This window comes from Bufo gargarizans, chromosome 5 (genome assembly GCF_014858855.1).
Source record: "Bufo gargarizans isolate SCDJY-AF-19 chromosome 5, ASM1485885v1, whole genome shotgun sequence".
NCBI classification, from domain to species: domain Eukaryota; kingdom Metazoa; phylum Chordata; class Amphibia; order Anura; family Bufonidae; genus Bufo; species Bufo gargarizans.
The window spans coordinates 177,540,851-177,553,044 of record NC_058084.1 but is presented as its reverse complement, the minus strand read 5'-3'; the positions used below and the strand labels follow the sequence as shown (position 1 = coordinate 177,553,044).

Here is a 12,194-nt window from a genome sequence, read left to right as displayed (position 1 = left end):
TGTTAGGGAATATTTCTCCAGGATAATCTTTTATTTGTCTAGTGTAATACATGAAAACTATGAAGGGAAGGAAACAGCTGGAAATATATATATTTCTCTGATAAGATACATTGCAAAGTTTCTTATGATCACTTGTTCTGTTAATTTATGCAAAGTTGTATGAAAAGTTAGTGACTTCACTATTTAAATACCCTGAAGTGAGGAAGATTTAAGAGCTGGAGGGAGCACACATGCCCTAAGGTCAGTGAAAGTCGGAGCAGGCGAGAGGCAGGCATCAGCTTCTGTGAAGTGGACAGCACAGCCCTGCTGTGTCAGCTGGGACTGCCAGGAGGAAGCAACAAATTGCCAGTGGCCATGGACCACTGGAGAAGCAGCAGGAGAGAGCAGGTGAAAGCTCCAGCGCCGTAACTGCCGGGACAAATGAGGTGGCGGGTACAGCCAGCCGGTATAAAAATGTGTCAGTTATGTGTAATAATGCCCATGTTCCTACTAGGATTAGTAATAGTAATACTGCCCCATAGTCTATTATTAAAGTGGTAAGAACATGATTGTTTGAACACTAGATAGTGTAATTAAAGCTGAGAAAGAATAGATCCAATATGAGTTTGTATGGGTTCTGTTTCAAGACTTTTCGCCTTGATTTTCCCAAAATTCCACAGTATGTTTTAGATTTTGATTTTCTGTACGATTTAAACGGTTTTCCTGGATTTACATATTGATGACCTATCCTCAGGATAGATCTTCAATATAAGATTGTCAGGGGTCCAACTTCTGGCACCCCGACTAGGGAGGCCACTTGCAGAGCACCAAAAAGGAGGACATCACACCTCGAAATGACCTTGTTAGGTCACGTTATACAGGGCGCTGTGTGATCTGGACATGCTGCCTCCTGCCATGGGGTTGGGGATATGTAAAGTGACCATGCCTGCTGTCCAGTCACCCATAACCACAAAAAAAAAGCAGGACTTCTGGCCCGCTGTCCTGGCCTTGCGCTGGACGGTGCACCAGGGGTCTAAAAACCAGACGTCTGGCCACCCTAACCCCGACAGATTAGCTGTTTGAGGAGACTGCAGTGATCCTATGAGCACCGCAGCCTCCATGCAACTTACCAAGCACAGCGCCTTATATTGGAGAGCGGCTGTGCTTGGTATTGCAGCACAGACTGATTTACTTGAATGGGGCTGAGCTGCGCCTAGGCCATGTGACCAATGAACCTGACATCACATGGCCTAGGAAGAGGCCTAAGCACTAACAGAGCGCTGCATTCTCTTCTCATAGCTTACCGGCTGTAGTACCGGGTGTCAGACCCCTGCTAAATCCCGGAGGACCCCTTTAATTGTACCACTTCTGAATTTATTCTCCATCTAGGCTGACCTGAGTGCCTTAATTTTGTTTGCGTGTTCCAGTTTTCCAGTGCATATTTTGTGCTTCATTAATCAAGTTACAAAAATGTTTCTTCTATCTTGTATTTTCGTGGAAATACATTACTTATATCTGCGTGACAGTACATATTCGAAATATGATGACAACACTGTTTCATGCATACCCTATATTAAGCTGGCAGCCAGTATATTAAGGATGTCATAGAAGAAGTGGGTCACTGTGCCAAAATGATTTCTATCTTTTATCATCTACATGGAGATGAGCCTGGCTCAGTCCAGAATAATGCTAAAATAGCATACTGATATTCTAAAATGTATAAATCATGGACACCTAGGCCATCTAGTGGTTGCAACAAATAATGCATCATTTGTGCCATTCATAGTTATCTATAAGATTCCAAGTAAACCAGGGGTTCATTAACGTCTGATCAGGGTTCTCAAGAACGAAGCAACAACAAGACCTGGCACTTTTGCAGTAATGAGGGTAAACAAATTTTTGCCTGCTGAAAGTAAACTGAAGCAGTAAATGTATCTGAACCAAATTATAGTACTGGACAAAACCTCCAGAATGATTTACCCACACCTACACTAAGGTTATGTGAGGCAGGAATGACATGATAAGGCTTCCCCAGGAGTGGGAACTTTTTTAGGTGAAGTAGAGTTTAGAATGTATAATGTTTTCTGTGTAGTGTATGTATATATGAGTTCCTGTAAGCATTACCAGTGTGTACCACAGTTTTAGGGTTTCATTAAATAATGGCATCTGCATCTTATGTATAAATTTTGTATATTCTCAGTATCTTTGCAAACTTCACCGAACTGCATCATTCTTTTATTATTGCCTCACTTGGTATAACAGTTTTCTCTTTTTGTTTCCCTGCAGAAACCGTATGTGTGCAAGATCCCTGGCTGCACTAAACGTTACACAGATCCGAGCTCTTTGCGAAAACACGTAAAAACAGTCCATGGTCCTGAGGCGCATGTAACAAAGAAACAACGGGGAGACATCCACCCAAGGCCTCCCCCACCACGAGAACCAGGAAGCCATTCACAGTCCCGGTCACCAGGCCACCCAATTCAGGGTGTGCATGGTGACCACAAGGACCTCAATAACACTACCTCAAAGCATGAAGATTGCCTCCATGTGAAATCAGTGAAGACTGAAAAGCCAATGGTATGTAGCTTACTCTTTCGACACTGTTGTACACTTTTATGCCCTGTCCTTTCCATGTTATATAACAATATTTAAAGGATAACTGTCATATTTTCAATCAAAATTCGATTTTCATATGTGTTGTTGCTGCTGTGGTAATTCCATAATCACTAATTATTGTGTTCACATACCACTTGTTTAATAAGACTCCGTCCATAGCAACCGCTCCTCACAAGACTTCTTTCTGACTGTCTTCTCAAGATGGCCGCAGATGCCCTTACCCAGAGGCTGAGACCTCCCTACCTAACTACCCAGAATTCATTCGGCTCATCTCGGGAACGCGCAGCCTCACCCCAACCAATCGGCTTTCTCCAGACTTAAACACTCCCTCTTCCTCCTGAGTAGTGTTGATCGCGAATATTCTAATTGCGATTTTTTTTATCGCAAATATCAGCACTATCCCGGTCCGACGGGAGCGCGCATGCAGCGTTCGGGACTGCCCACTACTACGTTCTCTGTCTTCTGTATATAGAAGATAGGAGACGGAGGACACCTACGCCACACCACTGAAATGCCTGGGGGAGGAAAGAACATGCTGCAATTACTAGGTAATTCAATACCTATACAAAAGTATTAACTAGGGAACTAAAGTAAACTTAGTCATACCAATCCACTTACATAAAAAATAAATATATGACAGTTACCCTTTACATTATATTCTTATTTTAATAAGGGAGTAAAATTCATTACCTAGCATCACTACATTTTTTTAATTTCTTATTTTACTCACTTTACCGTATATATCTATAGTTTTTTTTCTTACTTTAATCATTTATTAAATCAACTGTGTATTTTATGGCTTTCTATCTTTAAATTTCCAGCATTTTAACAATATAAGGGTACTTTCACACTAGCGTTGTGAGGATCCGGCAGGCAGTTCCGGCAAACTGTATGTAAACGGATATAGTTTTTTTCCTGATCTGTTAGACGGATCCGGTGATATACCGGATCCATCTCATCCGGTATCATCCGTAATAATGGATCCGGTATTTAAATTTTTTCAAATATCAAAGGCGAAACTAGCTCCTCCCATACCCCGGCGCAGAGCGTAAAACCGGGTCCGGCAACGGGGCATTAATACATCTCTATGGAAATTAATGCCGGATCCAGCAAGTGCGGTAGTGTTCCGAGATTTAGGCCGGAAAAAATACCGTACAACGGACGGAACGGAAGACATCCTTATGCATACTGAACGGATTGCTTTCTATTCGGAATGCATTAGGACAAAACTGATGCGTTTTTTTCCGGTATTGAGACCCTTTACCGGATTTCAATACTGGAAAAGAATAACGCTAGTGTGAAAGTACCCTAACACTGTATATTATAAAGCATGGTCACTCTTTGTAACCTAAATTGAAAGTAGCTTTAGAAGTACATGCACGATACGTAGATGATGTCTTTGTGACTACTAATGAGTTACAGTGTTACAACTTAAATTTACTAACTTGTTGTCTTTTCTGTCTGATGTTCTTAAATGTCTTTCTCAAACTTTCTAAGGACAGTGGGTAATAAGGTGAGGGCTAATACTCTTTTAAATTTGTTTGAATAAAAAATATCACATCCTCAATTCATTTCCACAGTGTTCACTAGAGTAGGTAAAAAATATGTCATGTCTTGAAAAAATATTTTAGTTTGTTAGATTTATTGACCATAGTTTTGTGTTGCTTGTCTTGCTTGTTTCACTGCTTGTTAGGCTTCATTCACATCACCGTTTAGCCTTTCCGTTCTCCTGCCCAGTTTAGGATCAGGAGAACGAAAAAGATGGATTCGGCACATAACTATGCTGACTGGAACCTAAGGACCCCTTAGACTATAATGGGGTTCGTTAGGTTTCCGCTCAGAGGAAGATTTTTGAAGCGGAGACAAAAGTCCTGCATGCACAACTTTTGTCTTCGCTCCAAAATCATCTTTTGAGCGGAAACCTAACGAACCCCGTTATAGTCTATGGGGTCCTTAGGTTCCGTTCAGCTCAGTTATGTGCTGAATCCGTCCTTTCTATTCTCCTGATCCTAAACAGAGCAGGAGAACTGAAAGGCTGAACGGTGATGTGAATGAAGCCTTAGTTGTATGCTATTATCTGTGTTTTAACTGCAGCATTGTTATCATTCATTTGAATGGGAGCAGCACGGCAGTATCCAGATCTATTAACTACACAATGGACAAAGTTGTGTAGTTCCGGAGCCAGGGCTTCTTCATAACAGTTTATGGGAGAGTGTCGAACCGCCAATCAGATATTGATTGCCTAAGGGTAGACCATCAATCCATGGCAACCCCTTTAATGCCCCTACAAATATAAGACTTGTGTGACATTTATGACTCTTAGGTGACAGAGGAAAATAGTTAAACCAGAGCTTCTCTTTTTGTTTTGCTCTTTTTGTGTTTTAATATATTGTAATTTGTAAACTTACTGGTATTATTTGTCATTTATGTCAAACAGACATCTCAGCCAAGCCCTGGTGGTAAGTCTTCATGCAGCAGCGAGCAGTCCCCCATCAGCAACTATACCAACAGTGGGATCGAGCTTACTTTGAATAATGGAGGCAGCATAGGAGACCTAAGCACCCTGGACGATACCCCAATCATGGACTCTACCATTTCCACAGCAACCACAGGACTTGGTTTACAAAGCAGAAGGATCATGACAGGAACCAAATGGATGGAACAAGTCAAAGTAGAAAGAATAAAGCAGATAAATGGAGTGCTTCCAAGACTGAACCCAGTTCCACCTTCAAAGACACCATCTTTGCCCCCAATCACTGGAAATGGTATAGTGTTATTTCTCTCCATTTTACATTCCACTTATTACCAATTAAACTCTTTATGCTTATTTACTCCTATGCATTGTATTATCCTGTGGTTTCTTTACTTTTTCATTTAGGATGAAACATACTGAATTTTGTTATTCTTTCCTTTTAGGTTTGCAGTTTGGCAGCAACATACATTTGGGAGGATCCATGGCTGTATTTCCAAATAGGAATGAGCTTTCAAGCACAGACATCACAGTACTGAATATTTTGAACAGCAGGAGGGACAGCAGTACAAGCACAATCAGTTCTGCATACTTAAGCAGCAGCAGAAGGTCTTCTGGAATTTCACCATGCTTTTCCAGTCGAAGATCTAGTGAAACTTCCCAGGCAGAAGGAAGACTACAGAATATAAGTGTTGCAGGTTCCTATGATCCCATATCCACTGATGCCTCAAGGAGATCTAGTGAATCCAGTCAGTATGATGGGCTACCAAGTCTCCTAAGTCTTACTCCTGCACAGCAATACAGGTTAAAAGCAAAATATGCTGCTGCTACAGGTGGTCCTCCGCCAACTCCACTGCCAAACATGGACATGATAAGTCTGAAGACTAGAATGGCATTGCTGGGTGACACTAGAGATAGTAGATTATCTCCTCTTTCTTCATCAAATGTTCCTAGAAGGTGTAGTGATGGTGGGGTAGGCACTTTTGGAAGAAGACATTTTATTTCCAATGAGCTTCAAGGGAATGCTATGCGAAGGGCAAGTGACCCTGTAAAAATGGTTTCTGCAAACTTGTCTACTGGTAGAGTTCAGCGGTTCAACAGCCTAAACAGCATCAGCACTCACGATGTGGCTCCGCCTGTGGAAAGGCGCAATTTAGCCCTGCAAAACTATACCCGTAGTGTATATTCTCCATGTCCTCCCAGTATAAGTGAAAATGTTGTTTTGGAGGCCATGATTATGGAAGCAGAAGGGAATCTGGATGATGAAGATTTCTTACCGGATGATATGGTTCAGTACCTTAATTTGCAAAACCAAAGCCTGTACGACAACTCACCAAACAGTGAGTTAGACAAACCACAAAACAATACAGCAACAGTAAGGACCATTAACAACTATGACCAATCCCAAATGAATAATAACTCATATAATCAAGTTTTCCAAAATGTGGAGCAGACAGAGCAAGTAAATAATAAGAATGACCTACCTATACAATGGAATGAAGTTACCTCAGGCAGTGCTGAGCATTCCCCTTCTAGAGTTAGGTATGGACATCGATTAAACACACAACAAAATAGAGCTTTCGGAACATACAATAATATGATGGTTCAGCAGCAAATTATGTCAAAATGTGGACAATCACAGCAAAGAGGATATCAAAATATGCAAAGTAATCCTCAAGCATTACAGCAAAATCTTAATCTGTACAACAATTCACTGTCTATCAAAGATCAGCAATACCCAGTAACAGGTGGTTCCTACAATCCAGCAATCCGGGGGCAGAAATTTACAGGCAGCAATCAGATGAATAATGGTCAGCATAACATTGTACCACCCATTCCCTATACTGAGCAGTCTAATTCAGCTGACATAGTCCATAATCAAAATCTTCTAAATGAAGACTGTCTACTACAGTTTGCAACTGAGAATATGATCCATGGCATGCATTTCTTAGGAATGAATCGATCAAATCAGGCGTCCTTAGGTCAAAACGGTCACAGCATGGAAGCTACACAGGCCTTCCTATCAACCTCACAGCCCAGTGGGAATCAACAGTTCAGGAATTACCAGTCCTGTGCAAGCAACCAACAGATTTACAAAGCAAATGGTATTAAAGTAGAGGTACAGCCACAGCAACATTGTGCCAATCCACAAAATTATTCAGGTCAGTTCTATGACCAAACCATGGGATATACTCAACAGCGGGTGAAACCAGGCTCTCACACAATGAAAGAAGCCAACTGTCTCCTAGAAGATAGCAGTAATATCAATGTATCTGAGCTTCTTTCACCAGGAGCTAACCAAGTGACCAGCACAGTAAATAATATTGATAGCAGTAGTTTAGATGGGGTGCAAATTGATTTCGATGCCATTATAGATGATGGGGATCATGCTAGCTTAATTTCAGGAGCTCTTAGCCCCAGCATCATCCAAAACCTGTCACGGAATTCGTCGCGTCTTACCACACCTAGAGCGTCTCTTACATTTCCAACCATGCCAGTGAGCACCAGTAACATGGCAATTGGGGACATGAGTTCATTGCTAACCTCACTTGCAGAAGAAAGCAAGTTTCTTGCTGTTATGCAATAGACTGGAGACTAGAACAAACTTATATAATCAAGAAAGCAACTCCTTTTTTATGTATGTACGTATTTTAGCAATTTTATCCCTAATAATTGGGATACATTCCAAGTATGTTCCTTTTATGGAATAAAGACTCAAGCCCTAAAGTGTTGTAGGGAGAAATAGTCTTCCATTTCAATTTTGGATCAGTATTGCCAACACAAAACCATGTTTTTTTTTAATTATTATTTACCGAATGGGTCTTTACACTTTTTGCTTAGTGTACGACAACATAGCTGTGTAATATCTGTGCATGTTTGACATGTTAAAAAGTCTTAATTATGTTTAGTTGTTCTGTTTAGTCAGTTTGAAAATCAGTATTGTATAAGGTGTATTGTGTTTGGGAAAATCACAACCTTGTTGCTGTCCGACTCATCACTAGCTATGGTGACTACTTTGCCCACTTCTTAATTGAATACGCCTGTTCATATCATATACTGTATGTCCTCACCTAGTTGCTAAAAGTTAACATTTTTAATTCTGCACAGCTATAGAAGAGAACTTATATGTATTATTGGAGGTTGCATGAAAAGTCGATATATTGATGACAAAATCAAGTCCATTTTGTATGGTGTTGTTTTCTGTTTATTTTGTATTACACAGATATTTTTCATTGATATTTTAACCCAGGGGCGCCTGTTTATCTTAAGCAATCAGTATGTCTCACCATTCCAGATTTTCAATAGGTTGCAGTCTTGACATTTTGTCATACTTGTTATAGGCCACCCCTTCTACTGACCCGGATAGTTGTGCTTATGTCTTCATTTGTGATAAAAAGCAATCTTTTTGTAGAAAGAAGGGAAGTATCCACTTTTAATTAGTAGAACTATTGTTATTGTTACGTGCATAATGTATGGTACTCATAAATAATGGAATGGTACAGTACTTGACTGTAAGTAGCACTGTGGACTTTATTTCCCAAAGACACTTAGCTTGAATTTTGTTAGTGCTTTTCACAAGGTACTGTGTTTACTCTTACATTATTTTCTACTTTGCCTATAGCCTATTATGTTGTCCATAGCATATCAACATTTTAGTACATTCTTGAAATGTATGTGCCTTATGTTTGTTTTTTGTTTGTTGTATTTTTTTTAAATGGGGACCAAGAATATTGCCAAGCCTGCGATCCTACTACAGTTATCAGTTAGCAAATAGCACGCCACTCTGTTCATATCCAAAATATTTTTACCCCATGAGTGCTAATTTTGAGACTTTATAGAATGGCCTTTGTATGGTACATCGTGAAAACAATGTAAGATAGAAATAAGTTCTTTTTATTTGTCACTTTTTTTTTACAAAAGTTTTTGTATTGAAATGTGTACTCTTTTTTTTTCCTTTTCATTTTTTTACTGTGTAAATATATTAAAAGTGCGTTAGAGATAGGAGTATGAATTTATAGGCCTGCTAGCCATAGTTCTATGGAGACATTCAAACGCCGTGGATCCAATAGTCTAAAGCCTTGGACCAGCCTGCTGGTTCTGAGCATTATGTACACAATAAACGTACTTTATGCTGTCAGAACCACTTAGCTTTTTTTTTGTAACAAAAGGGAAAAAAACGAATAAAAAAAAAATTCTTACCTTAATAAAATGAACTTTGTAATTATGCATGTTTGTTACTGCCTCCTGACTAAAGCTAAACACATGATATAGAGGTACTGTCCTAAAATGTGATGCATAAAGGAATTTGTCAATAACCAAGTGGGTAAGAGGTTTTAGTACATGCTTTAAAACCTACAATTTGGTCCTATGGCATCAGCTACTATGCAGAAAAGAATCAAAGGGATTACCGTGTATGATTTTATATAATTATTGGTAATCAATATAAGTGTATTTTGTTCTCTAAATCATAATGCAACTAGTTTATGGATGCATCCTCACATCCCTCCTGCAACATCTTCCCTGGATATTAGCGCTGAAGTGCAACATTGTAACATTGAGTGTATTATGAATTCAGAGCATTATATATCATTCTTGTATGGAAACTTTCTGGTGTGCAAAATTCACAATTGTTGGAGCATGTGCGTTTTGCACCAAAATTTTTGACTTTTTGCACTTCACTACCCCCATCGGCACGTTAACAAAAAGCGAGCGGGGAATGGGCAGGGCAGAGTGGGTCAACCACAGCCCAACACATTTATAAATGTGTGCGCCAGAAACTTGATGCACATCTATGCCAGCTTCCTTGCTGGTGTGGATTTGATTTTCTGGTTTCATGGACCTCTTGAAGATGCACCTCTGAATAATTCTGGTGCAGCGAACTAGGTGTGCAATTTATTGACAGTAGCAGCACATTACCTGAAATATGTAACTGTCATATGATATTCTCATATTCGATATTAGATGATGTGGAAAAGGAGGAAAAGCAGATGGCAGAAGAAGGGCTCCCACCTGTAGAGTAAGAGAGTACTGGGGTTGGAGAAGTGGGTACGCCAGAGCTGATTAGTATTCTGTGTTTACTGTCTAATAACCTGCAGGAGATTACAGGTAAGAACAGCAATAATATGCATTTTGTCCCCCATCTAACCAGCCAAACCCCATACCAGCAACAGCCCTTGTTTTAAGGTGGTGTGTGGCCATTAACAATGAAGACCGACTGTCACTGCGGTCTTTATTATTAAATGAAGCCTGGACGCAACCCGCCTGCAACACGGCCACTCCATATGGCTTTACTTTAAGGCAGAGTGGCTTGGGTATACCTGATTTATAGAGATTCATGACAAATTAATTTAAAACAAATCAAGTTCTTTTGTGAATTTTCAATACTTTACTCATCACTAGTCCTGATATCCATGAGCAATAGGAAAAAAAATGGCAGTCAGCAGCAACAACTGGAGCTGTTAGAAATTAGGGCAAATAAATTGGTTACATGTTCCCTTTAAAGAAGTTGTCTATATCTAGGATAGGAGATAATTTGATTGGTAGGGATCAAAACCAATTATGAGAATATGAGTCCTGTATCCCACTATATTAATAGAGTGGAAGTTGAGCATGAGTACTGCATCTTCATTCATTCTGTCTTTTTATCTTCTCCGCGGCATTCCCATAGAGATGAATGCTTGACCACAATGCCATTCATCGTTCTAGGGATCAATGGGGGTCCCAAGTGTCGGAGCCCCACCAATCATACATCAGTCCCTTATCCTGTGAATAATCTTGCTACAACCCGTTTAAGCCAGTGGATGCAAGTTTTGCAGATGGTTAATCCAACCAGTGCTTTTAGTAGGGTTCTTTAGTACCAGTCAAACTCAATGTCAACTAAATTGATGACTATGGGTGTAAATAACCAAAAATCAGACACTACAGAGCAGAAAGTAGGTTAGTCTTAACCAAAGACAAATAGTTTCCAGTAAACTGTTATAGAATGCTACATTATCTTTGAATACTCTGGTGCAGCGGGCGTCTCTACTATTTTAAATAGCAGAGACCCGCGGCACATGTATGCGATCAACCATAAGGCTGATTGCATACATCTTACCTTTCAGATGCCGTGGTCAAATGTGACCACGGCATCTGGGCAGACCGGAACCGGAAGTCGCACGCTACCGGTCCCGTAACAGCGTTCCCCGACTGAGATTGGGAGACCTGTTACTACGATCTAATTGACCAGCTTCCAAGTCAATTAGATGTATATATCAATACAGGCCTCTAGGTGGCAGCCTTGTATTGATATAGTGCAATTGAAGTCTTCAATGATGGCTATTTATCCATCACTGAATACTATAGGCAACCGAATGATTGCCAGTTATTTTCACCCCCTTTCCTTAAAATAAAAATACTTAACCAATAAAAAAAATGAACATCATGGGCATCGCTGCGTACGAAAATGCCCATACTATTAAAATATAACAATATTAATGGCATACGGCAAATTGCGTAGATGGAAAAAAATAAAAACAGCCAATTTGCCATTTTTTGTCACTTCCACTACCCAATCATTTTTTTTATAAAAAGTGATCAAAAAGCCGCACACACTTAAAATTGGCATCACTGAAAAGAACAGATCGTCCTGTAAAAAATGAGCCCTCACACAACCCCGTACACATATCCACAAAAACGTTATAGGGGTCAGAATATGGTTATGGGTTTTTTCAGTATTAAAACACAAGAAACATTATTCAAGTGTGGTATATTTGGAACGGTACTGACCTGGAGAATGAAGATAACAGGTCAATTTTACCAGATAATGTACTGTGTAAAAAAATAAAAATAAGAACCTTTATCTTTTTTTCCCAATTCTACCCCATTTGGAATTTTTTCCCGCTCCCTACTACATGGTATGCAACCGTAAATGGTGCCATTAGAAAGTACAACCTGTCCCGCAAAAAAAATAAGCCTTCATAAGGCTATGTGAATGGAAAAAAAAAAAAGTTAGGATTATGGGAAGGCGAGGAGTGAAAAACGAAAATGCAAAAATGGAAAATCCCAGAGTCCTGAAGGGGTTAAACAGTTTATTTCGAGAAATGCAAAATACATAATATTACATATTGCATCGTAAAAAATCAGTGTA

The 12,194-nt window shown here is 39.7% G+C and overlaps 1 protein-coding gene across 7 annotated transcripts in view; it reads left to right on the top strand.

Annotated features, from left to right (window-relative positions):
* Positions 1-9,292, top strand: part of GLI3 (GLI family zinc finger 3) — a 207,163-nt gene extending 197,871 nt beyond the window's left edge. For all 7 annotated transcript variants that reach the window (XM_044294727.1, XM_044294720.1, XM_044294724.1 and 4 more), the window contains exons 13-15: positions 2,266-2,556; positions 5,033-5,360; positions 5,512-9,292. In XM_044294727.1, coding sequence (XP_044150662.1) covers positions 2,266-2,556; positions 5,033-5,360; positions 5,512-7,652 — 2,760 coding nt within the window. In that variant the 3' untranslated portion in view covers positions 7,653-9,292. The remainder of the gene's footprint in view (positions 1-2,265; positions 2,557-5,032; positions 5,361-5,511) is intronic.
* The last annotated feature ends 2,902 nt before the right edge of the window (positions 9,293-12,194 follow it).